At 30.0% G+C, this 26,557-nt stretch overlaps 2 protein-coding genes across 4 annotated transcripts; both read left to right on the top strand.

The window, feature by feature from the left end:
• Positions 1-1,144: 1,144 nt before the first annotated feature.
• HEXO1 (beta-hexosaminidase 1) lies at positions 1,145-9,106 on the top strand. 2 transcript variants are annotated; one of them, XM_068629000.2, is made up of 15 exons: positions 1,145-1,627; positions 1,720-1,794; positions 2,346-2,381; positions 2,911-3,022; positions 3,132-3,202; positions 3,287-3,417; positions 3,863-3,879; positions 4,077-4,125; positions 4,648-4,748; positions 5,542-5,601; positions 6,442-6,475; positions 7,232-7,330; positions 7,604-7,663; positions 7,754-8,004; positions 8,792-9,106. In XM_068629000.2, the coding sequence occupies exons 1-15, from the start codon at positions 1,247-1,249 to the stop codon at positions 8,962-8,964; spliced, it is 1,650 nt and encodes a 549-aa protein (XP_068485101.1). In that variant the 5' UTR covers positions 1,145-1,246; the 3' UTR covers positions 8,965-9,106. The 2 variants fall into 2 exon arrangements, with proteins under 2 accessions (XP_068485101.1, XP_090149698.1); XM_090293572.1 differs by lacking the exon at positions 2,911-3,022 and having other exon boundaries at positions 1,163-1,627.
• Positions 9,107-20,598: 11,492 nt separating this feature from the next.
• Positions 20,599-25,719, top strand: MKP1 (mitogen-activated protein kinase phosphatase 1). Of its 2 annotated transcripts, XM_090294408.1 has the most exons (4): positions 20,648-21,616; positions 21,687-23,592; positions 24,873-25,058; positions 25,437-25,719. In XM_090294408.1, exons 2-3 carry the CDS (start codon positions 21,844-21,846, stop codon positions 24,927-24,929), a joined length of 1,806 nt encoding a protein of 601 aa, XP_090150534.1. In that variant the 5' UTR covers positions 20,648-21,616; positions 21,687-21,843; the 3' UTR covers positions 24,930-25,058; positions 25,437-25,719. The 2 variants fall into 2 exon arrangements, with proteins under 2 accessions (XP_068485387.2, XP_090150534.1); XM_068629286.2 differs by having other exon boundaries at positions 20,599-23,592.
• Positions 25,720-26,557: the final 838 nt, after the last annotated feature.

Genomic DNA, 26,557 nt, shown 5'->3' with positions numbered 1-26,557 from the left:
ACACCCACACTCTTATTTCTAAGCATGTTATTAAAGAATCTTATTGAAAAAACAAAGAAACACTCTAAAAGTCATAGGTGAAAATAGTCACTTTTTCATTATACTAAAATATAAGTGATATTAAAAACATATTTCACTTTTTTATTTATTTAGAATACATAAAATAAAATAATATTTTAAAATTTTTTATTTTTTATTTTTTTGCATTAATTATTTTTATTCTAAAAACTCCACAACTAAAACAAGTAAAAAACTGTATCAACAAATATATAGAGGTGAGATAAAAATATTTAAAAAAAAAGTTAAATACAAGATAGAGTCTTCTTATAAATATAAATAGAAATAAAGGGAATACATTATTCATCATAAATTATTTATTATTTTTTAAAATGTATATTATACTTTTTTGAAAAATTAAATATAAAAACTAAAAAGGAGAAATTACTTCCCTTCCATTTAAATTTGAGAATAATATATTTATTTTTTAAAATATATTTTCTCTGTGAAATTGATTAAAGTGATGAATCAACATAAATATTAGTTTGTTAAGTAAAAAAAAAAATACAGCTTATAATTCATTTCAATAATTTCTTTGTACAACTTATAAGTACTCAAAATGCATTTCAGAGTTGTAGATAGTTGACAGGCCCAAAAGGTGGTTAACATTGGTTTATGTTCTTGACAATTGCTTTCTGCACCGTATTATTGCACCAACTATAGTGGAAAAGACGAAAATATCCTTGATGATTTATTTTTTGTATTACAGATTTATTTTATTCAGAATGAGTTTTTGATATTTATTTCCAGAATAAAAAAAGTTCTTCCAATCTACTTTTTCAGAATGTATTCTGAATTTTCATTTTTAGAATAAATGATATTTTTGAAATTTTAAAATTGTGTTGTGTGTAGGAAAAAATTGGATTTTTTTTTATTATGACGGGGTTATTTTTTTGTCTTTTTTGAGATCCGTTTAAAAAAAATTATAAATTTAAAGAAGTTGTCGGCACGACTTCATATACACAAATCGTTCAAATTAGACACGACTTTGACGACATCAAAGACATTTTGTTCAGTGAGAATTATTTTATTTATTATTTTTGTGTAAGTGTCTATTTTATATTTATAATTAGTTCTTATTTTTTCCGTTCTTAGTCTCTTCTTTATCATGATTCATGGTATATCAAACATAATTCTCCAAAAAGAATAGAACTTTCTCTTTCTGAGTCACTCTCAGTTTCAATTCACCATGTGGGTATCTTCTTCTTCTTCTCCTCTTCTCATTCTTTTCCTCATTTCCTTTGCTGTTTCAGTCACCTCAGTTTCTGTGCGGCGAGGGGCCCCACTCGATGAAACCCCCACTTACCTATGGCCCCTTCCCGCAGAGTACACTGCCGGCAACCAGGCTCTCGGCGTTGACCCTGCACTCAAGCTCATTGTCGCCGGAAACGGCGGCGGCTCCGCCGTTATCAGAGCGGGGTTTGAACGGTACAGAGGGATCGTATTCCAGCACACTGGATTGGAATTGGGGTTTAGTTTTATGAGAAAGCTGAGGGAACGGTTGGTGTCGGCTGTTTCGGCATACGATGTTGACACATTGAAGATAACTGTCCATTCAGACAACGAGGAGGTTCATACAATGAGGGTTGATGATTGCTTGGTTAGTCAACGTGGGATCTTCAACTGGGTGATGACTTTTCTGTTTTGTTTTTCTCTCTGCAGCTTCAATTGGGAGTGGATGAAAGCTATACCCTGCTGGTTCCCAAAGCCAAGGACTCTTCCCAAGTCACAATTGAGGTGAGCTTCATTGTTGGATTTTGATATTCGATGCTAATTTGGTTTTTTGTGATTTTGAATTGGAATTGCTTGTTTGCTACAATACAATCTCTTGGTTCTTTGTTCATTTAGTCAATGTAATGCTTAGTTTATAATTCGAGAGTACCTATGGAAAATCTGTGTCCGAAAAAAGTTGGATGATTAAAGTATTTTTCGTTTATTTTCTCAGTGCGAGAGAGGTGAATTGAAGTTGGTTTTCGGTTTTAGTTTTTCTGTTTCCTTCTTTTGCTTTTTCTTTTTGAGGAACCTTCCCACTTTCCTGTACTGGAAACAATTCAATCAAGCCCTTTTGTTTCTTGCTATGGTTACAGTATAACACCTTTCTTGTGTACTGCCTTAACTCATCAAAGCTCTTGTTTAGTAAAAGAAAAGAAAAACCATTGATTTAAAAAAACAAAAACAAAAGAATGAGACAGAGTTGTGGTTGGATTATTGCTTCTGGACTCAAACAAATAAAGAAAATTATGTCATTTATTAGTTAATCACCCTATTTTGTGATCTTGTCATCGCAGGCAAATACTGTTTATGGTGCTTTGCGGGGATTAGAGGTATGTAAAGAGTTTGCTTCTCAATCAGCTCAAACTGTTTTTTTCTTCTTCTTTTTACTTTATTTGGCGGCTTGAAGTGGAGTTGCGGTGGTTGGAAGAGACGGTGTGGAGGTGAAGGTTGATGAATAGAGAGCAGATAGTTCTTGTTTAGCACTTATTGACTTGATTTGACATATGATTACTGGAGTCTAGACAGACACCAGATATGCCTGTTGTGACATACTCTTTATAAGATGATTTCTGACATGTATTTTCATTTTCATATTTTAGATATGTTTTTCAACATAGGGTTGGCGAATGTATAATCTGCTGGTCCTTGTACATGGGATAGGATTTAATCAATTTTATAGAATGTATTTTTTTCGTATACCTTTTACATTGATGATCTTGATATTGTGGAAACATAAACCCCTCTAACTTGTATATGCATTGGCATGCATGTAGTAAATTGCTCAAAGTCTCGGTTTATCTATTTTCGTACCGTGGAAGTTGAAAACTGAAGTATTGTTGTCTTTGCATGATGCACCAGACATTCAGCCAGTTGTGTTCTTTCGATTATACAACTAAAACAGTAAAAATATACAAGGCACCTTGGTCCATCCAAGATAAACCTAGATTTGCATATCGTGGGCTTTTGTTGGGTGAGGCTCAAGTTTTCAAAGAGATTTTTTTTATTCTGCTAGTAGTTTTATACTATGACCAGAGGATAATGATACATATGATTTTTTATTTATTTATCTATTTTTGCAGATACGTCAAGGCACTATTTACCAACTACTGTAATCAAGCAGATTATTGAATCTATGTCCTATGCTAAACTTGTAAGAGATATATGCTTTTTCATTTTTCTTCCATGCTGTTTTTCTTTTCGTGTAATGCTGAATATAAAAAGTTATGCTGCATAGAATGTTCTTCATTGGCACATCATAGATGAGGAGTCATTTCCGCTTGAGGTACCTACATATCCAAACTTGTGGAAAGGTTCATATACCAAATGGGAACGTTACACTGTTGAAGATGCATATGAAATTGTCAAGTAAGACTTACTTTATCCAAATTATTTTTTGTTTTATAGTCTTCCGGATTTAGTTGCAATTTTCCTGGGGAATGAAAATTTACCGAAGAAAGAGCAGGTTGATATAAATTATCTGTCAAATCTTTGATAAAATCATCTTTTTATCAAACTGTCCAGTTGTAAACATGTCACTAACTTTTCCATGACAAGCAATTTTGAACTGGAAATAGTTGATTATAAAATCTAATTTGTAAATGCACAGAGGAGACGAGAAAGGCTATCATGGGGGTGGGGAAATATCTGACTAAAATCCCAAAATAATATTATAATGCCCTTGTCAATTGATACATGTAACGCCTTTTCCTTTTGTTGAATTGTTAGTTTCTAGTTACCATCTTTGAGTTTGATTCTTAATTTAATGTTGACAAATGTTCTGTTTTCTTGTTCATGGTATGTTGATATAAAGCTTCGCCAAAATGAGAGGTGAGGTATCTTCAAATTCCTCTTCCAAAGTTCCTGTTACATAATATCTTTGGCATTTTGTGTTGATCCTAATTTTGGATTTATGTTTTTTTTTCCCTTTTTGCTCTTTCATCTTCTTAGTATCATGCAAAATACATTTATAAAAATAAAGGTGAATTTGCATGCTTTTATTGAGTATTTGTATGATTGAATTGCAGGCATAAATGTGATGGCAGAAGTGGATGTCCCTGGTCATGCAGAATCATGGTAAAAAACATGCCTTGTTTTTTTTCTTTTCTTTATGGAGTATGGCCTGATAGTAATACAATAATTGTCTTTGTTACTTTCACGCTTGGAGACCCAATAAATTTATTTTACTTTTCAAAATTTATCATTTGTATTTCTTTTAAGAAAGAGTTGGCCATAAAAAAGTTTATTTGCAACCTGTAATTTCATTGAGTTGAGTGCTTCCGTTGAAGGAAGTTTGGTGTTGAATATAGGTATGTGCTAAACTTATTCATCCAATGATTGATACCTGTTAGGATTGACATTGAATAATTTTTTTGTTTATTTTAGCAAGCCATTGCTATTTTTTTCCATTTCATATCTGCTTCATCTGATTATTACCTGGATTTTTATTCTTTTTTTTTTGTGAAGTTGAACTTTAATCAATTAGTTTTATTAACTTTTGACTTTAATTGTTACTGCAGCAATTTAATATTTCTATTTTGTACTGACAAGTAGCATGCATAACACAAATTTTAAGGTTCATTTTTTACTTTTTTGTAGGGGTGCTGGATATCCTGATCTTTGGCCATCACCTTCCTGTAGGGAGCCACTTGATGTTTCAAAGAACTTTACTTTTGATGTCATTTCTGGTATTCTGACAGGTTAAGTTCCTATGAAACCTTAAGCCCCATACTTGTTCAGTTCTTCGGATTTGTACATTACATTTATCAACTTTCACCTCTATTGAATATCATTTTGTCTTCTTGAAATCATGCTAAACACTATATTGGAAAGATTATATCATAAACAACTTGAATATGTCAATAATGCTAGTTATGTAGCATGCTTAGAATCTATTAGAGACACCATTTAATATTCAATTACGAATTATGTATCTTGTTTTTTAATTGCTAACTTACCTGAATCCGCACTTGAAAAAGGCATTATTTCAAACAACTGCCAGGTACCGTTGTTTGATTTAAGAGTGAAGAAGAAGATACTAAAATTGTTGTTTTCTGATTTGATAATTTTAAGGGTTGAAATAAGGGATTTATGATACCAAATTACCAATCATGCATACAAATATATGACTGTAAAATAACAATAATACACTATTCGCAGTATTATATGATTAATAATATTTTCTGGATACAATGTTAGATTTCTATATTTAATAATACTAATATTCATTTTTTTACTATAGATATTTTTACTGTATTTAATAATACTAATCTAGTTTTAACATATGCCTGTCTCTATGTTTTCTTCATTTTTCTTTTATTTTTCGTTTGAGCATTATTAAAACCTGCATCCATGCACTCAAGCGTCTTCATTCTTTTTTCTTCTGCCACTTTATATTGTCCTTGATACATCTTGCTATATTACTAATATTATGCGGATTGTTAAAACCAGCTACTAACAATCTTTCTCTCTTTTTTTTTATAAATTTTGCAGATATGAGAAAGATTTTCCCATTTGAGCTATTTCACTTGGGTGGTGATGAAGTTAATACTGGTCAGTCTAAGCGGTTTCTTTATTGCAACTTATGAAATAATCAATTGAACTAAAAGCTAAATGCTTATCAATGAAGGAAATGGTTTTTATTATTAGCACAACTTTAAGTTAATTTCTGATGGTAAATGCTAATGAGAATGGAAAGCAGTGGGTAAATGGTGCTGTTTGATACACCTACCACCTTCTTATTTGAAATCTATATTTTAAGGGTCCTGCAATGCTATCTTCAATAATAATTTAAAACTGATATTGTAGATTGGTGCTTCTTTGCAAACTTGTTATTGTTATGAGCTGATCTGTACTAAAGTTATCCTATGAATAAAGTAATCTATTTTTTTAGATATTATGAGGGTTACAATAACTGATACATTTCTTTGAATTGATGGTTTCTTTTTTTGTCTTAGAAAACCATGAAAGAGAAGTTTCTTCAGAATTGTTTTTCATGCACTTGTTTCTTCCAATATTTAGAAACCTTGAAGGGGATTGGGATTCGCATTGCAAGATGGCCTCTAGCAGTCCATAATTTCTATGGGTTTATGTTAGGAATCCAAGTGAGTCCGTAGAAGTGAAAAAGTTGAGCAATATATAAGAAAGAAGACTCACAAACCCATTGTCTTAAAGTTTTGGATAGGAGGTGGTGTTGTCATCTCTTATATTGGTTGTTCAAGTTTGAAAAGGCCCATGTCCCTTAGTACGGTATTTTTGTCTATTCAGAAGTGGTTTCGAAGAAGTGACCATGAACTCGACTTTGTAACATTTATTATAATAAAAGTAGACTTTAAATTATTGTTGAAATGTTAAAGATATTTGTATCCATGCTAATTATGTTTTATTTGACAGATTGCTGGAGTAGAACTTCTCATATAAAGGAATGGTATTAGCATTAACTTGTTAAACTCATATTACATTTCTTGATGACTTTTGTTTAGCCATTTATGTACAATTTTTAAACTCAACTAAAACTTCTTATATACAAAGAATTTGACAAATGGTGTGCCTTGCAGATATAATTTCATTTATAACCTCGTAACTTTGTTATCAAGCAAATTTTTAACAGACAGCAATCTCAATGTTGACTGAATTATTGTCTCTGTTTTAGTTCTTAATCTTACCCCAATTTCTAGCATTTTTTATTGATGGGCATGTGAAGGTGGAGAAAAGTAATTCAGGAGGGATTCTGTTGCCATAGAGTGATATCTTTTGTCATCTTTTGCAATCAACTGAAATTTTGGATTATTTACTATGAAGCTGTCATGAACCTATAATCTTAATTCCTAAAAGTTTGCTTTTTAGTTGGAGATACATGAATGATTTTACATTATATCTTCAATTCAACACATCCCTCATGCAATGACCCTCTTAGTCTTAGAGGCTCTATTACATGTCATGAGCCAACGGTTGACTCCTGAACAGTTTAGTATTACTTTTGTAACCAGATCATTGATATGAAATTTGCTACTGAAATTTTTGTTCCCTTTTCCCCTCTTCTCACACCATTTTTGGTACACTGAGCATTGAGATGGTTGTCAATTGCCAGTAAAGTTAACCATTTTGTCAATTGTCAATGTAAAGGCACTACTTTTAGATGTTACATTTATATTCTGTGATTTGATCATTTACTCTATAACAGGCTTCAGAATCACAACATGACCACTAGAGATGCCTATCAGTATTTTGTACTGAAGGCTCAAGAGATTGCCGTTTCCAAAAATTGGAGTCCAGTGAACTGGTATGATCTGTATATATATGTATGGTATCATTATAACTCAAATAAAAGTTGATTTGTACCCTTAATTTGTCCATAGCAGATATTTCACCCTAGTATCACCTTTCTATCCTAATCCTTTCTTTCTTTGAAAACATCAATATTAAAAAATTCAAATGCAGCTACTAGTTTGCACATGCATGGAACAGTATAGGTTAGCTAATCACTACATAATTGTTCTGTTTACAAAATGTTCTTAAAAGATTACATTTTTCTTTGTTTTTTGCAATTACTCAGGGAGGAAACCTTCAATACATTTCCATCAAAGCTCCATCCAAAAACCATTGTGCACAACTGGTGAGTTTCCATCTGCATAAGCAGCTTTTCTGTATGACGAAACTCAAATGTCTCAGTTTCAGAATAAATTATTTCTATCAATTACTGTAGGTTGGGCCCTGGTGTTTGTCCAAAGGCTGTTGCAAAAGGTTTCAGGTGCATTTACAGTAACCAGGGTGTCTGGTATCTTGACCATCTGGATGTACCTTGGAATGAGGTCTACACTGCTGAGCCACTAGAGGGAATACATACAGCTTCTGAACAAGAGCTTGTAATTGGAGGAGAAGTTTGCATGTGGGCTGAGACAGTAGATACATCCGATGTTCAGCAAACAATATGGCCTCGAGCTGCTGCAGCTGCAGGTAGGCAAATCTTGTTGATGCTAGATGTTCAACATTCTTGCAGTGTACTTATAGTATTATTGATAACTCTTTGATATGTTCTCCAACCTAGTAGTGATTCTAAGGAAAATATATCAGGCAATGAGCATCCTACCCACTTTTTCATGTGGGGTAGCTGGCACATGGGACTTAAGCTGTCATTTCCTGATATAATAACTGATTTTGTTGCAGAGAGTAGGTAGTAGAAATTTCAGTGTCCCTCTTCTATAAAATGATTTTTTTCCCCTCGTCTCTCTCTCTCAATATATATATATATATATATATATATATATGTAAAGGGCACCTATCTAAAAGGTAACATATACAAGCCATATGAAGTATATTTTATACCTTTGATTATTCATTTGATTTTCTATATAGGTGTCTCTTGCTTTATGAAGTTTCCTTTGTTTTAAGAAGTGGACTTAAGTATAACTCAACTTTACAAAACCTGTAAGGGAAGGTTTGCATCTACTTATACATTATTGTAGAATCTCAAACACACTCCTTTCATGCCGAGACTGTCAAATCGTGCGTGAAAATAAAAATTTATAGGTGGTCTGAGAGCGGGTGACACAATAGATCCAAGAAGTGAACTTGATACTATCTTAAGAAGTGAACTTTAAGTCTAACTCAACTTTACAAAACCAGTCTGTTTGCACATGAATTGACTTATTTCTAGTTAATGTGTGATCTCCAACACTTTAATTGACAAATGTTGGCTGTTGAACTTGATTATGCAAAACTAATTAGTCCTTGTTTACCACAGAACGCTTATGGAGTCAGAGAGATTCTGCCCCACCAAATATTACCGTAACTGCACAGCTACGGTTCAAAAACTTCAGATGTCTGTTGAATAAACGAGGGGTTGCAGCTGCTCCTGTGACGAATTATTATGCTAGAAGGGCACCTGTGGGTCCAGGGTCATGTTATGAGCAATAATCCAATGATCCTTGTGTCATGTGTAACCTTGGTGGTGTGTGGTCGTTGATGCCAGAACTCATTAGAGATCTGCCAACACCCATATTGCAATGTAATTTACTGTTGAATCAAATAAATCATGTTCAGTTTTACATTTTTTTAACTTGTTTCTTCTGAAAGCAAAATATATACAGTTGTTGTGAATGTTTGATCTTGTTCAGTACCAAAAAACCTCTTCAAAGATCTTAGCAACATCAAAACTTGGATTAGAATCTTGATTTTTAGCAGATGAAGCTGGATTTTATGTATATATAATAACCAATCCATTTCAAAGAGGATCAACACTAGCCTCTTAAGCTTAAAACAATTGATTTTACAATACTTTTATGTAATAATAATTTTTGTCATTATAGTGCATTTATAGAGGAATTAGGTCAGTTATAAACAATATTTAAAAAGAAAAAGATTAAATTGTAAACATTATTAAAGAAATTAACTTTAAATTTACAATACAACCTTCATCTCAAAATAATATAGAAATTCAAACATATTACACAAAAAAATTATGTAATTCTTTTTCTAGAACCCTATTGTCTGATCACAAAATGTAATAATTAGTTTATTGAGTTTTATAATAATTACCATCAAAATCACACCACTAATTTATTAACAAATTAAAAATGCTTACACAAGGTAAGTGACTAGTCAAACTTTGAATAAGTAACCAAACATTGATAATAAATAGAACTATGTAACTCATTATTCAAAGTTTGAATAAGTAACAAATTTTGTCAAATTTGTCCTCAATGACTATAATTATTCTATTCAGACAATCAACATTCTTACTTTGAAGTAAATGCAAATTTAAGGTTTCCTTTGAAAAAGACAGAATCATATTTTTTTTTCACACCAAAAAAGTGTTAAACCTATAGTTAGTGTCCATCAAGATTCTTGTTCTGAATAATTTGGTTCCTTAATGTCATTTTGAAAATTGTGTAGTAAATATTTTTTTTAAAAACAACAGTTTAGGAATATTGTTTAATTGTGACTTATATTTTAATGACTTAAAATTATATGTTATCTTTAATATTATGTGTTTAAATCTTCTTTTATGTTGTGTTTTGATATTTTTAAGAGTTGAATATGTTTTTCGTCCCTCTACTATAACACAAAATTAGTTTTGTGTTTTATTCAAATTTTATATCATTCCTGTAGTATAAAAATGATTAGAATGAGTCATTTTGTATGTGAAATTGGTTTAATTTGAAGTTTCACTTCATCAACCCATTGAAAATAGTTACAATAAACATTAATTTGTTATCAAAACAACAACAAATATTGAAAAAACTATTTTCACAAACAGAATGATCAATTCTAATTATTTTCATATTACAAGTATCTAGATGGTCTAAAGTTTGAACTAGGAACAAAAATCAATTTCGTATTATAGTAAATGGACGAAAAACATATTTAACCCGAATGTTATGTTTGAAGGATTTCATAATAAATTTTAAATCTGTTTAACTTTTAACATCTAAATTAAGAAAAATGGATTACAATATAATGACAATATTATATAAATAGTATTTATTCTTTGACTTCTATATATGTAATTTAAAATATTTTATTCTATGTGTGAGCATATAATAATGAAGGTTTTTAATTGATATTTTAGTTATTTTATGTAATTTTGTACACATTCATGGGAGATGAAAAATTTATTTACTACCTCTATAAATATAAAGATGGAAAATGGAACTATAGTACCATTATGAGTATTCAAAACTTTCTGGTACCAAAAACTACAAAATTTATAGTTTTAGTGATTAATTAGGGTTTGGATGAGTATGAATAAATGCTATTTTTTAATTACACCTAAAATTGGTACCACTTTTATTGAGCAACTTTCTTATTATTTGTTTGCCATAAGTTTGCATCATTTCTCTCTCAATTTCAGAAACTCCAAATCACGTGAAACCAGTAATTGCCAAACACCAAAACCTAGGGATGCCTTCAAAATTTATCTTTATCTGCACCCTATACAAAAAAATTTATTCAACAAATTATTTAAACTAAATTTGATTAAAACCTGAAATAAAACCAGTTTAATTCGATGTTAAAATATCAACATCAATAAATGTGTTTTTTAATAAATTATATATCAATTTAAAACATTTTTTTTATAAATTATAAATATAATTTTTTAAACGAAAATTACTACTAAATTAAGGTATAAATCAAATGAGAAGTTATGAAATAAAAATAATTAAGTGTCAAGAAAACATAAACAAAATATACCACTAAATTTATGTTCATATATAATAAAAAAAACCTTAAAGTGAAGTCTAAGTATATATGAGATTTTTTTTAATAACATCATTTTTTTTTAATAAAGGTGGAGGATCTTTATAAGGTTGAGAAAGTTATACAAATGTAACCTAATTTTATTGTAAAAATGGTGTTATCTTAATTTTTTTTTTATCAGTAATAAAAAAATAAATAAATAATGACCACTTTAGGGGTGGTCCAACCCTTATACAGAAAAACAAGACATCAAACACCTAAAAATGCGTCTACCAACCCAACACACCGGCACCTAGATCAACTCTAACCAGAAATTATCCAAATGGTATTATCTTAATACGATTTCACTTTTACATATAATAAAAATCGTGTTACTTACTATAATTCACACGACTTTTTCAACTTCATAATATTTTTAGAAATGATCCAAATTTGGTAATAAGGGGCAAAAATGGATGGAGAGAAAATCTATGACAAAACTTTTATAGTGTAATTAAAGATCATAAAAAGACATTTATATGGTGGAGAGAAATTTGGTAAGGGTGAGTTGTTTTGATTACCCTACTTACGTAGTTGAGTGATGCATGATTCTTGCACTGTAGAAATTGGATTTTTGTAGAGAAGAAGGTTGTTATTGGTGCAAGTTGCAGCATATTAATGGAGCACACGTGAATGAAGAAGAAGATGCAGTAAATCAGAGTAGATCGACATTAAAGTAGTGTTTCACCAAATTGCCGGGTTTTCAAGGCAATGTTCTGCAGAATAACTGCACTTCTGACTTCAACAGAAACCACGTGTTCAGATTTATACCTCTCCTTCACACCACCTGGCTTTTCACAACCAAACTCTGATGATAAATATTACATCGGAGATCAAGATATTTCATAGTATATAATTAGATATATGCTATGATCATTTTGAGTTTATTTTAACGTGCGTTGATGTTCGATCGGTCGATGAAATACCTGTGATGAATCGGATGATAAATACTACACATCTCACATCAACTAGAGATTAAGATATTTCATAGCATACAATTAAATATAAATCTCATCTTATAAGTCAATTTTATGAGTTTGAATTAAGTTTTAAGTTTACTCTTTTTAATATGGTTTCAGAGTCATTTTGAGGCTATCATAACGAGAGATTATAGTCATTCTTCACCTTAGTTTATAAGAGCTTACGCCAAAATGTTCTTACAAGGTCGAGTTTCTTCTAGAGTGACTTTTTCAATCTCTGTCTTTTGGTCTTCTTAGCCTTCAGGTAGGGTGGTCTTCGATTAGTTATTCTTTTCACCATAATGAGCGAGAAAACTTGCAAAAATACTCTGATAAACAAGTTAGTTTAGGGTTTAAAGTTTAGAGTTTATAGTCATTTTTGCCTTTTCCACTATAACTAAGAATGTGTTAATAAAATTTTGGTGTTAGTACAGTTTCAATTTTATGATATTGGTTAATCTTTAGTGTTTTTTTTTTTTCAAGGTTGAAACTCAAATTCAATATAAAAATAAATTATACATCTATACTATAGTTTGATTTCATATTCATAAAATAGAACATCAAAGTTCACAAAAAGTTATCAGAATCTAACTTTGAAATAAGTAGATTCAATTAAACTTGTATCCAAGTTTAAGTTTTATCCACCAAACTATAACTGTTCACGTGCAAGGATGATAATTTCAGTCTTTAAGAGTGATTAAATCATGATAACTATAGTTATGAAATGGTGAATAAGCATTAATGTTTTGATAGGTTGAACATAGGTCAATCACACTATACTATATAATTAAGCATAAAGAGTGGTAAGAACATAGGTGCCTAACCTATTTGTGATAATAATACCCTTAAAGTTTATGTACTTTAGGTAACATGTCCTTGTGTGTTGGAGGTTTTCAGAAATAAGTTGGTTGTGTTTTTAAAGTATTTTTCAGACTTTGATTGAAGGTTGGTGTCCCTTTTAGGACTTTTATCAACAAATATCCATACACTTGTATATATTTCCTTTATCTTTATTTGGTGAATTAGAGATTTTATTTTGAAAAAATCATCAAAATAACATAATAATTTTAGTGTATTTAAATTGAAATGAATTCAAGATAATACTATTTCAAGATAATCAAATTTAAACTAAAACCATATTAAGGTTGAACAATTATTTATTTTAATAATTTAAAAAAAATGATAATTAGGAGATCAAAAAATTATCATTCTATTAATGTATTAACATGTAAAATGAATTCTTCATAAAATATCATACATCACTTTAACAACTTTATTCAAAGCAATTAATTAATTAATTAATTGGTGATATCACCAATTATCCTAAGACTGTTCAGGAGAGTAAATAACATACTAGCCAAAATAATTAAAATAGATAGACTAATAGTTATCTGGCAAAAAAATAAAGAAAAAAAAACATATAATTTTGCTTAATTGTTTATAGGTGCATCCTTTATTATAGTTTGGGCATATATACCAAACCTTTAGGAACCTTGTAAAAGTTATTAAAAAAAATTATTTAAGAAAATACTATTTTTCCAAAAAAAAATTAAAAATAAAAAATAAAAACCAATTTTAACTCTACTATTAAGGACTTAAATTATATCACGACATCTCTTAACACTACTATAAAATTATTAAATAAAAGTCAATCAATACTAAAAATAAAAAATAATTAATTATTATAATTTAACTAAATTAGATATTATTTTAAAGATAAAAAAATTATTGATATCTAATTAGTTATTAAGGTTTTAGATATCAACTTTGTAATCTAAATAATTGGTAACTAAAACTTGATAGTTAATGAAATATCAATTTAAAAATAAATTTAAATATCAATAATTTTTTTAGTCTCTAAAATAATATCTAATTTAGTTAATATAAAAAATAATTATTTTTTATTTTTAAAATTAATTTTTATTTAATAAATTTTTAGTAATAATATGGATGAAAAATAATTTTAATATATAATATTTTTGGAAATATAATTTCTTAACTGTGAAATAAAGAATTATAAGAATTTTGTTTACTATGAGTGATGGGTGACATGTGAAATAATAGAATGTTGAGAAGAGAAATTGAAGTTTGAATTTAGAAAAGTTAGACTTATTCAAAAATTGGCTATGAACAGTGTAATATGAAGTTGAGTGGAAATAGTCATATTATTTGCAGTGGACCCTTTTAACTCCTCAATTTATTACTCACGTGACTCTACTATATATTCTTTTAACTTATTCAAACTTTCATTTTCCTATTAAAAAATAAATCTCAAACTAACAATCACAACAAAAGTACAAAAATAAAAATGTTATTGATGTAATGTATATATAACATGCATAGTTCTTTATATGTCAAATTAAAAAAAAAAATAACATACCCTTAAAATAATTAAGACAATTAACTGAAATTACTATTCCTAGTATGATGTTTAATTGTTAGATTCAATTTCAATAGATAAATTTTTTGTTGTTGTGTGCTTCAACAAGTAAATGTAAAATACAATTTTATGTTTATTAGATCATGTTACATATAAAGTATTTAATATAGTTCAATAAATATAAGTTGTATGACTAGACAGATACGAACATTACTTAATTTGTACATTGTGCACGTATTTCGTGAGATAAGTTCTTATTTTAAAAGATAATAAGTATATTTCATCAATCATATTCAGTCTTTTATCATTCCAAAATATGTGTCAAACTTTAAAAAAATGTTTGTTTTATGATTGTAGGAATTACACGCTTCTTCGTTATTTCAAGAATAACGAGTTTAAAGTTGTTCTATGTAAACAACTTGTTGAGTTAACCCACTCTATCAAGTCTTGCGATTTGTTCAAAAGATGAAAAGAAACTACTTGTCTTGGCTTGTCAAACTTTGTCGTGTTTCCAAAAAGGCACAGATTCAATGCTAAGTCACAAATATTTAATTTGTTTTAAAGTTAAAATTGCTCAGATGCATGAAGAGGGCGGTGAATAAGCAGCAATAATAACAATAGAGCACTTTATACATGTGTATATATGTGTGATATAATATGATGTTTTATAATAACTTTGAATTGTTATGAATTATTTATGTTTATATTAGTTGAGTTTTTATACATCTTCTAAAAAGACCTAATAAAAAAAGTAAAGATCTAAGTTTTTATGGACTGATTTATACTCTCACATTACTGATTCGAGGTCAATGATAGTTTATATACTACTTCCTCACTCAATCCACTGAGGCGTCTTTTAAGGACAAAACTGTGACGAAGCACTGACTTCTAAAGTAGACAATATCTTGAATGCGATGATTGACCTTAATCATACTATTTTTCGAACTTGAGATCGAAACAATTTTAAAACTTTTGTATTCGAACATTTCCATGTTTCAATTTTTATTTATTTTTTATCTATTGACAAGATATATTTCATTTTTATTAATAAAAAAGCACATTATGAAGCTACAATCACATATGCAAGGTTTATGAAATGGGGAGAATTTTGGAGAGCATTAAATATTATAGGGCCCAATTTATATGAAGTTAATTAGAGTGATGGTTTAGAAAGTCTTCCATTGCCAAACATTGAATAAGACAAAGGGTGTGCATTGAAAATGATAGAGAGTGAAGCTAAAAGAAGCAATAATACAACTTTTGCACCATTTGTCAATACAATCTCCATTCTCAGCCATTAAGGTGTTATCCAAACCAACTCTTGCACTATCATTTTTCTTAGTTTACGTCAAACCCAATGGAATATTGCCCCCACAAACCAATATATACACATCTAGAAACCTAAAATTTCAATTTTCTAATAACTTAATTTAAAAAAAAAAAACACAATTTCTTTGTAGATAATTGACCTTTTAAAAAGTTTTTTGAGTTTTTTAAGCAAGCCAACATTAATGATTTGGTGTAATTTAAAAAAAAAAAGCTTTTATTAAAGCAAGAATTTAAAGCAGCATTTTGGCATACAAAATTATGTAAGAATATTATGTCTTATAAGTTTGTTCTAAATACTTTTATGAATAAGTTTATCCTCTAAATAATTTTACAAAAACTATAATGAATATATATATATATATAAATTAGATATTATTTAAAAAAAATTAAAAATTATTATTATCTAAAGTAATTTTTATTATTAAGAGTAACTTTTAAATTAATATTTAATTAGTTACAAATATTTTAATTACCAACTTTATAATTTATTTAGTTGACAACTAACACTTTAATAGTTAATTATATTAGTTTAGAAATTATTTATTAATAATAAAACCTACTTTATTACTGAAAGTCATCAAATAGAAATCAATTTTTAAATACAAAAATAATTAGTTGCAAAGTAACTAAATTATATACCATTTTAAAAACTAAAAAAAAGGTTTCTAAATTGGTATCTAATTAGCTACCAAGGTTTTAACTACCAATTATTTAGTTTCCAAATTTGGTAGCAAAAACCTTGGTGGCTAATTATATACCAATTTTAGAGACCATTTAACAATAATAAAAACTAATTTAAAAACCAAAAATTTATTTAGTCCCTAAAATAGAGTCTCTGATTTAGTCACTATACCAACTAATTATTTTTTTGTTTATAAAATAATTTTCTTGTAGTGTATATACTAATAATTTTTTAAATTTAAAAATAATATATATTTTAGTTAATAATATGATTAATTAATTTTTATCTAAAAAAATTATCAGTATTTAATGATTTTTTTTTGTACTAAAAGTGTATCATTACTACCATATATTCATTTATTGTGTGTATATATATAATAATTTTTGTATAACTTAATTTACAATTTAATATTTAGAGACTGGTTTATTTTTCTTAAATCTTAAACAATGGTATCCATTAACATTTACTATTGCATTACAATGAAATGACCCTCGTGTCTCATCAAACCATCATTGTTAATTGTTTGCACTATGATTTGTACCTCTAGCTAGCATGAGTGTAGTTGTAGGTAATAATCTTAATTAATTTAAGGTTTAGTTATAATTAGGCTCACATGGGATGCTTAACACATATATGAACATTAACAAAATATTAAATAAAAATTAATTTTAGAGATAAAGAAATAATTAGTTATTATATTGATTAAATTAAATATTATTTTAAAATTTTTAAAATTTATTTGTATATAGATTAGTTTCTATGATTGATAAATAGTTTATAAATTATTATTTAATTAACTACCAACTCTTAATCTTGATAGCCAGGATTTTGAATAATTAATTAGATATCAACTTATAAATTGTTTACCAATAATAGAAACTAATTCATATATCAATTATTTTCCTAGTCTATAAAATAAAATAGTATCTAATTTAGTCAATATAAGAGCTAATTATTTTTTATCTCTACAATTAAATTTTATTTAATATTTTTTTAGTAATGGAAATTAAATCATCAAATGAATATTGGATAATGTTAGGTTTTATTTAATGTACTTGATTAGATTTAAGTTTGACAATGAGATTATTAATTTCAAATTCTACTAATCAAACTCAACTTAATTAAATGATAAATATATAATAAAATTATTTATGCTAATAATTTTGTTACACAGACTATTTTATAATTAATCGATGGTTTTAAATATATGGTTTTAAATCGATGGTTTGTGTTAAACTTTCATCTCTGGTCTTTCTATCAACAAAAGTTTGTTGTGAATTATCCAAAATCTAAGAGTTATATTCAACATTAAAGAGACTTTTTAGTAATTCTTATTAATCATACCAAAATTTGTTAGGAATTATCCAAAATCTAAGAGTTATATTCGATATTAAAGACACTTTTTTTTAGTAATTCTTAATAATCTTACCAAATTTTTTCAACTTTTTTCGGATTAAACCCAAGACTTAAAATGTATTAATGGTTAGAAACACCAACCAAAAATGATGCAACACATGAACACTTTTTTAGAAAAATTCCCAAAATTATCTTAAAGACTGACCCTTAAACTTTCAAAAATCAATCTAAATAACATAAAACACACTCTAATGAAGAACTTAAACATCTATAAACAATCATATAAGTCAAGAAATCAACTATTTAAAGCCTAAATTGAAACTTAATGAAATATCATTTATATTTATAAACCAATAACCATATTATCATGAATTAGTATATATATGGGTGGTCTGATAACTGTCCGATAACGGGTGACCCGATAAGTTCAACAAACACTCACTATGATAGACTCAAAAATGACTTTGATGCCATATTACAAAGTGAACTTTAAGTCTAACACAACCCCATAAAATCGACTCATAAGGTTGAGGTTTGCACCAACTTATATACAATGAAATGTCTTAATTTCTAGTCGATGTGAGATCTCCAACAAGTATCACGCTAAAATTGATGGATAAATATTTTAGGAAAAAAAGTATTTTTAATTATCATACCATAATAATTTGTTACCATAATTTAATTTAAAAATATATTATCTCTACTTCAACCTTTTTCTAAATTAAGTTAAATTGTGGGACATGTTTGGCTCTCCAAACACTCATAAAAAAATTACTAAATTAATTACTGCTTTTAAAAATAACATAATTTATCATTTTTTACTTATTTAATCTTATCTTTATAAAAAATAACGATAATAATATGAATTTGTGGTTTTTTGACTTCAAACCTTATTTTTACTTTCTTTATTTATTTTAAACCCATTAAATAATTAATCATCAGTGTTAGTTTAGATGTTAGAATATTCATTATAGAAAAATGCTTAAATATGTTTTTCAACGCATTTTGTTTTTTTTACCTTCGTCCCTGTAAATATGTTTTTTATAATAAGTTTTGTAAATATTATTTATTTAGTTTCTATAAATATATTACTTTTTATTTTCATTCCTGTAAATATAATATCGTTTGTTAATTTGATATTTTTTATGAAGGCAATACTTAATTGATTTGATAGTTTTATTATATAACAAAAGTAAAACATAAAAAACTTTTATAGTGAAACAAACTTATGATTGAAACTATGAATACAAAAATAAAATAAAATTAATGGTTAACTAAATATTAAATTAAATATATAATAATTAACTATAAGTAGCTATACAATTTTTTAACAACTATCCATTTCACTAAGATACTTGAAGACTAATATTAATTTTAGAATCAAAGACTAAGGCATGTTACAACATTTAGTTTGTGTGACAAACTAAGTATAGAAAAGGTGAACTTTTATAAATATTTAATTAAATAATTAAATTAAGATTTATATTTTAAAACTTAACTTTTATTCTTTTTAAAATTACCTTTAATTGAGACTATAATATTTATTAATCACATTTTCTCTTTTTAGAATCTCAAAGTTTGCACCCTAAGAAAAATCATATCTATATGTGTAGATTATCACTTAGTATTAAAATGCTTATTAAATTTTAAATTAATAAAGTCAAAATTGTTATAAGATTTAAAAAAAAAAAATTAGCTAAATTTTAAATGAGTTAATCAAATGGGGTTCAATTAAATTCTTAAGACATAAATAAATAAATTTAATAATAACTTTTCCACACAAGTCAAATCAAAATTTCAGTATTTAAATTATAAAAGCGTTTTTTTCCCAACAATTATAAACAAATATAATCTCATTTTTAGCTCACATGATATGAAAGAATGAAAACATATGGAAAGTTGAAGTTTTTTCCCCTCAAATGGCAAGTAACTGAATATTAGAGAAACCTATTCCAAATAATTGAAAATAATTAATGGTGGAGTATCAGATGAAAAAGAAAGTTTTGAGTTAAAATTAATATTCCAAATAAAAAAATTATTTTCAGTGAGGAAAAAAATGTAAATAAACAGATGTATGTATACTTGTAGGAAAGTATTAAAAAAAAATTATTGAGTGATAATTTTTTTTCCTTTTCTACTAAATATTAATATTGATACATAGTCTCATATCGTTTAAGAATCAAGGGCAAAGATAAGTTAAATACACTATTATTTTAGATCTTATTTCTCAATTATTCAAAGTGTTTGAAAATATCAGAACACCAATCTTTAAGATAGACAAATATGGTGATTAATTTAACGATACTATCTCAACGAACTTCACATATCAACACATTTTCATCTTGAAAGCAATGTTATATTAACGGAATTTGAACATTTTTACTTTGAAGACGATGTTATCTTAACGGACTCGAAGTCGGAACATTAACAAGTTGGGAAGAGGTGATGTTTGAATGAAAGAAAGAGATGTTGAAGTCTTGGCTGGTCTCCTCAGGTGAGTTTTTTTGGCATGGGAAGGCAGATCATATTCCTGATTCATGTTTGCCTTTTTTGACAGTAAAATTAAGAAATAAAAATGAGAAAAACCCAAACACAAATAAAGCATGAGGAGTCTCTCCCCACTCAATACAAAATACTATATCTATCTATGTACTTACCCTTCTTCTCTTCCCTCCTATCAACCACTTCTCTTCTTCTTGCTCTCACCAACAACTCAACACACACCCAATTCCTAAATCCCAATCCCTTTTTTCAAATCAATTCCCAATCCCACTCTCAAACCCTATAAACATTCATCTCTGCATAAAAATCTCACCTTTCCTTCAATTTCCCATACCCTTCTTCTCACTTTTCACTTCAAGATTCACACGCGCTTTCTCTCCATCACTCTCTCTTTTCCTCTTTCTGGGTTCCTCTCTACTTTCGAGAATGGTCAACCCCACTGGGCTTCCAATTTTCCGATTGCGTTCAGCGCGCGCCGTTTAGCCGTGACCCAGAAAACCTAGGTGCCTAGGGCTCTTCCAATCGTTCGTGGGTTTTGAACAAAATTCGTTTTTTTTAATCTTTGCGAAGTGGGCATGGTGGGGAACGACGACGCGGGTCACCTCTCCGCCTCCCGGAAAATGTTCTGGAGGTCGGCGTCGTGGTCCTCCTCGCGCACCGCCGCCGGGAACGCTTCTTCCGGGGAGGCGGGTAAGGGTTTCGCGGATTCTGGCAGCGTTGAAGGCTCACATGGACAGAACCGGCGGTTCCCTCCGCCGCCACTGACGCCTCGTTCGCAGCAGAATTGTAAGGCGCGGTCGTGTCTGCCGCCGCTGCAGCCGCTGTCCATCGCCCGGCGGAGTCTTGATGAGTGGCCGAAGGCGGGGTCTGATGACATCGGCGAGTGGCCGCAGCCGCCCACCACCCCCGGCGGGAGAGGTAATGGTAGCAATGGTGAGAGGTTGAAACTTGATTTGTCTTCCATTCAGCATAACAACCCTGATCATGGTAGGAGTAACAATGGTGGGCTTGTGAAGAGGGATAAGATTGCATTTTTTGACAAGGAGTGTTCAAAAGTTGCTGATCATGTGTACCTTGGTGGTGATGCTGTTGCTAGGGATAGGGACATTTTGAAGCATAATGGTATCACTCATGTGTTGAATTGTGTGGGGTTTGTGTGTCCTGAGTACTTTAAGGCTGATTTTGTGTACAGGACTTTGTGGCTGCAGGACAGTCCCTCTGAGGACATTACTAGTATCTTGTATGATGTGTTTGACTACTTTGAGGATGTTAGGGAACAAGGTGGGAGGGTTTTTGTGCACTGTTGCCAAGGGGTCTCTAGGTCTACATCTCTGGTAATTGCTTACCTTATGTGGAGGGAAGGCCAAAGTTTTGATGATGCTTTTCAGTTTGTGAAGGCTGCAAGAGGGATTGCTGATCCCAACATGGGGTTCGCTTGCCAGTTGTTGCAGTGCCAGAAAAGGGTCCACGCCTTCCCTCTTAGTCCTAGCTCTTTGCTGAGGATTTACAGGATTGCTCCACACTCCCCTTATGATCCTCTTCATCTTGTTCCCAAAATGTTGATGGATCCTTCTTCAGCTGCATTGGACTCCAGAGGCGCGTTTATTGTGCACATTTCTTCTGCAATATATGTTTGGATTGGTAAGAATTGTGAGGCCATCATGGAGAGGGATGCCAGAGGGGCTGTTGGCCAGATTGTTCGGTATGAGAAGGTGCAAGGGCCAATTGTGATGATCAAGGAAGGTGAGGAACCAGCTTACTTCTGGGATGCTTTTTCTAATTTTCTGCCCTTGATGGATAAATCTGGCAATAGGGTAGAAGATAGAAATTTGAGTAGTAAAGTTTTGCCTGATGAGAGGAGAGTGGAAGCTTATGATGTTGATTATGAAGTTTTCAAGAAAGCAATAATGGGAGGATTTGTGCCTCCCTTTGCCTCATCGGAGAATGAACATGAAACCCATCTGCCTGCAAGAGAGAGTAGTTGGAGTGCTTTAAGGCGTAAAGTTGCCTCTGCTAATATGAAGGAGTTTGTCTCCACCCCTAAGTTATCCTTTCCCAGGGTTTATTCAGACTCCATGTTGTGTATTCACACATCAGCAAACCTGTCTCCATCCTCATCCCTTTCATCATCCTCATCATCCATATCATCATCCTCTTCACCCTCTTTTGTTTCTCCGGACTCCATTTCTTCTGATTCCAGCACTCATTCTAAGTTTTTGTCAGAAGTGTCCCCAGATTCTTCCTCCTTGGTTTTGACTCCTGTTCCCGTATCTTCTTCTTTGTCTAGTTTTTCTAATTTGTCAATCTCTTCAAATTCTACTTCTAAAACAGTTTCTAACAGTACAGATATCCTTGGTGTCAAGTTATCACATCCCTGGTCTCAGTCAGCCTCTTTACCATTGAAAAAACCATCAACTTCCCTTGCTGAACGCAGAGGTAGTTTGTCAAAATCTTTGAAGTTGCCACTTAGGAATGATAAGAAACAAGTGATGGATAAGCCATCATCGACCTTTGATAATAGTCAAGAATATGACATTGTTGGTAATGGCAATGTTAGCTATTTGCAACTATCAGACAGTAAAGATAATTTTTGTGAGTCTAACAACCATGCCAAGGATGGAAGTGTGGATTCATTTCAAAAGTGTGAGCTGGCATTATGTCCAAGCACTGTTGACAGCACTCACCTCAAGGAATCATCACTTGTCCGGAACTCTGTTGAGCCTTTGATAGATAGTTCCTCAGTAGAAGACGCATTGCTTGGTCAGTCTGCAGCATTGGAGGGAACTAATGAGAGTGGCTTACAGCAGTTTAATGTGGCACAGACTTCGGTATATCACTGGCCCAGTTTAGAAAAGATTGAGACATTTGGTACAGGTCATTTGGATTCTAAAGCTGCTTTTGTCATATTCTCTCCGGGTACGCATGTACATGCAGGGAACATGTTATACATTTGGGTAGGGAGGTCTTTCAATTGTGAAGCTTCACAGGTTCACTTGGATATTGATAAACAGTTAGATTGTTTAGGAGCTGTTGACTGGAATCAAATTGGTTGTGATCTCCTTGTTCGGTTCAGTTTGCCAAAGAATACAGTCTTCAAGGTATATATTACACTGGCATTTTGTTCAAATTGTTCAATACAAACGTGCTTTTCTTTTGTTTCTATTCTAAGATTAAAACATAGTAACCACAGATTGTGTTTGCTTAGTTGGTCTCTTTAGTCTCATTATTTGTTTTTTGGTTGGAAACATTCTTAATGATATGCTGAAAACAATATGCGTTATCTATATTATTAGCCCTTTAGCAAGCAGAATAATCAATTTGGAAGAAAGAAAATACTGTTGTAATTGTAATTGCAGCGTTGCTAGGTGGAGCTGATGGTTATTTTCTTCTTTCTATGGAACCCGGATAAATGGGAGTTTAAGTAAACTCCAGATGATTGAGTTTCACTAGCTCATAATATGGCATGACAAGTTTCCTAGGCTGAAAGACTTGTTTCGTCTATGCGGCTTTAGTTCCGATAAACTTCCGGTTAGGTTTTTAACAATGATTGCATTTTACAAGTTTAGCAGTGTTAGAATGTCTAGATCAGGAAGAACAGGAGGGTTGGTAGAGGATTATAAACCAGTTCTTGTGATCAATTATAAAAGAGGACAGGGAAGATGAGGAGAGTCCAGGTAGGTATGGCATACCTGGAAATCAGTGAGGTTGTTGTTGTGCTCTTGGCCATGGATTATTCTGTATCAATCTATACTGATTAGGGCAACATATGCAATTAAATCTATCTTTTTTTGCTATATTCTGGTCCACCAGTATCTCTTCCTTGCATTCAATGGAATTGATAGCACAAGAGGTGATGAAATCTCCAACTGAATCTAGTGCTAAGTGAGATATGGTTGCCTTTTAAGTTTTTAGTGGGGCCATGCTTATTAAGTTTACAAAAATGAAAGATGCTGAAAATGTGAGAATGAAGGGAAACATTGCTGCTAGGATAAGCAGATACAATATTGTTCTATTTCCTTTCTTGGTATAATGATTTTCATGTGAAATGCATCTCCTCCAATTGCCTGTTTCCCATGCTGTTGTATGTTTTATCCTTTAATTCCTACCCTTCTCTTGTTTGCATCAATAGCATTGTATTGCCAAAGCATCCTCATTTTGTGCTGAAGCATTGACTTTGAACTTCAAACCATTACATTTTTGTTTCCTATGATGCCAAATTTATGGTCAATAAATCACTCCAATCTTGCGTTGGTAGCATTTGTTGATCTCTGATATATCTTTATATTTTTTCCTTTTTCATGAAAGATTGAATTTAGCTTTAAGCACTATGGATTGTCCCAATATTTTGCATTCTCATGATCTTGTCTTTTGTGAACAGATCGTTAAAGAGAATGAGGAATCATCTGAGTTTCTTGCTTTGCTCAGTTCATTGTAGCTCAAATGGTACTAGGAGAATCCTTGGTTCAAGTAGCTTCTATAACCTTTTCAGCATCTGCAGCTATCTCTATGTATGGCAAATTTTCAGGCTCTAATTGATCTTCCCTGTGAAAAGAAATCCAGTGAGGTAATGAATGGCATCCTAGTTGTTGTATTCTAAGCTATGCAGTAAATACACGGACATGGACACTGATACAACATGAACTAGCATAAACACAAAAATATATATAATCTCTAAAATGTAGGATTCAGAACACAAATTTATATATTATATAATTATAAATTCTATAAATTGACAAGTCATTGTAAGTACTTGTTCATAGCATTTAAGAGTCGTGTCTTATAGATTGTAAGTACTTGTTCATAGCATTCAGTTTATAGTTTGTAGTGTATGTCATTAACATGTTTACCTATGTTATCTCTCTGATCATAAAACACATGTAAGCCTTGCATCACTGTATTTTGTTAATCATATAAACTGAGTTTTGTTAGATGTTTCTTGCAGGAGGTTGCCCCATGCCAAGTCATTTGTAGCTCGGCTGATTGTACAGAGCTTTAACACCTCAACCTAGAAATTTATGTTAAACATACTCAAATTTCTTTCATATTCTCTCATCTTATTTATAGAACAACAATTCCTTCTTAGCTCTCTTTCTCTCAAATGTTAGGCTCTAGTTTATTTCCTTATATCTGAACAAATAACTGATTGAGAATTTCTAAACTGAAACAAGAGCTGAGTGATATAGATCTTCTCAATAAAAAAATATTTACCGTGTTAAATTCTCCAACATTCTTGTATGATTCAAGACTAAGGTAAATGTTTTGTGCAACATTACTGTGGTTAATTTCCAATAAATAAACATTTTTAACAAACTCAATTCAATGAAGTAAAATGTGACTTTGACCATCCTTGGAGTTGTATAACAATGTGATGAATTTAGAAAAAGAATATATATATAATAAAGGGGAAGTTTGGAATTAAATGATATGAGAAAGTATTAAAATAATAGTATTGAAAGTTGTAATGTTGTTGTATAAAAAATGTGAATAATCAAACGTATAAAAAATTTAATATGAATTTAACATAATTTTATAAAAGGAGAGATATATTATTTTTTAAAAAATTAAAATAAAATAAAATGTATTTATATAGATAATTTTTATTGTTAATTTATTTAATTTATAATTATATATATATAATTATAATTATAATTATAATGTAGACTCGCATCTTTGTGCATCTTTGTATTTTACTTATACGTATTTTCGTATATGATTATACTATATGACATTTTAATTTGTCATTTTCTTTAATTCATAGATTTTGATGAAAAATATTTGTGCATTTTTTATTTTTAAGTGCTAACTTCTGATAGATTTTGTGCAAATTTTGATCTGCATTTAAGATCCAAATAATATAACTAGTTAGCTTTAAAATTTGTTTTCTTTCCTAATAGATATTTTTACATAAATGTTATTAATGAAATGTTTTAAACTTTCAAAACTTAATATATGGTTATGTTCTTGCCAAAAAAAAATTCTTTCTCTTTTATAGATCTTTGAAATTTTTGTTGGTATTTTTTTTTCGGTCATTACCATTTACTATCATTAGTTTAATTCTTAAAA

The sequence above is a fragment of the Phaseolus vulgaris genome, chromosome 8 (assembly GCF_051622355.1).
Source record: "Phaseolus vulgaris cultivar YP4 chromosome 8, ASM5162235v1, whole genome shotgun sequence".
NCBI lineage: Eukaryota > Viridiplantae > Streptophyta > Magnoliopsida > Fabales > Fabaceae > Phaseolus > Phaseolus vulgaris.
This window is presented reverse-complemented; position numbering and strand designations above follow the sequence as displayed.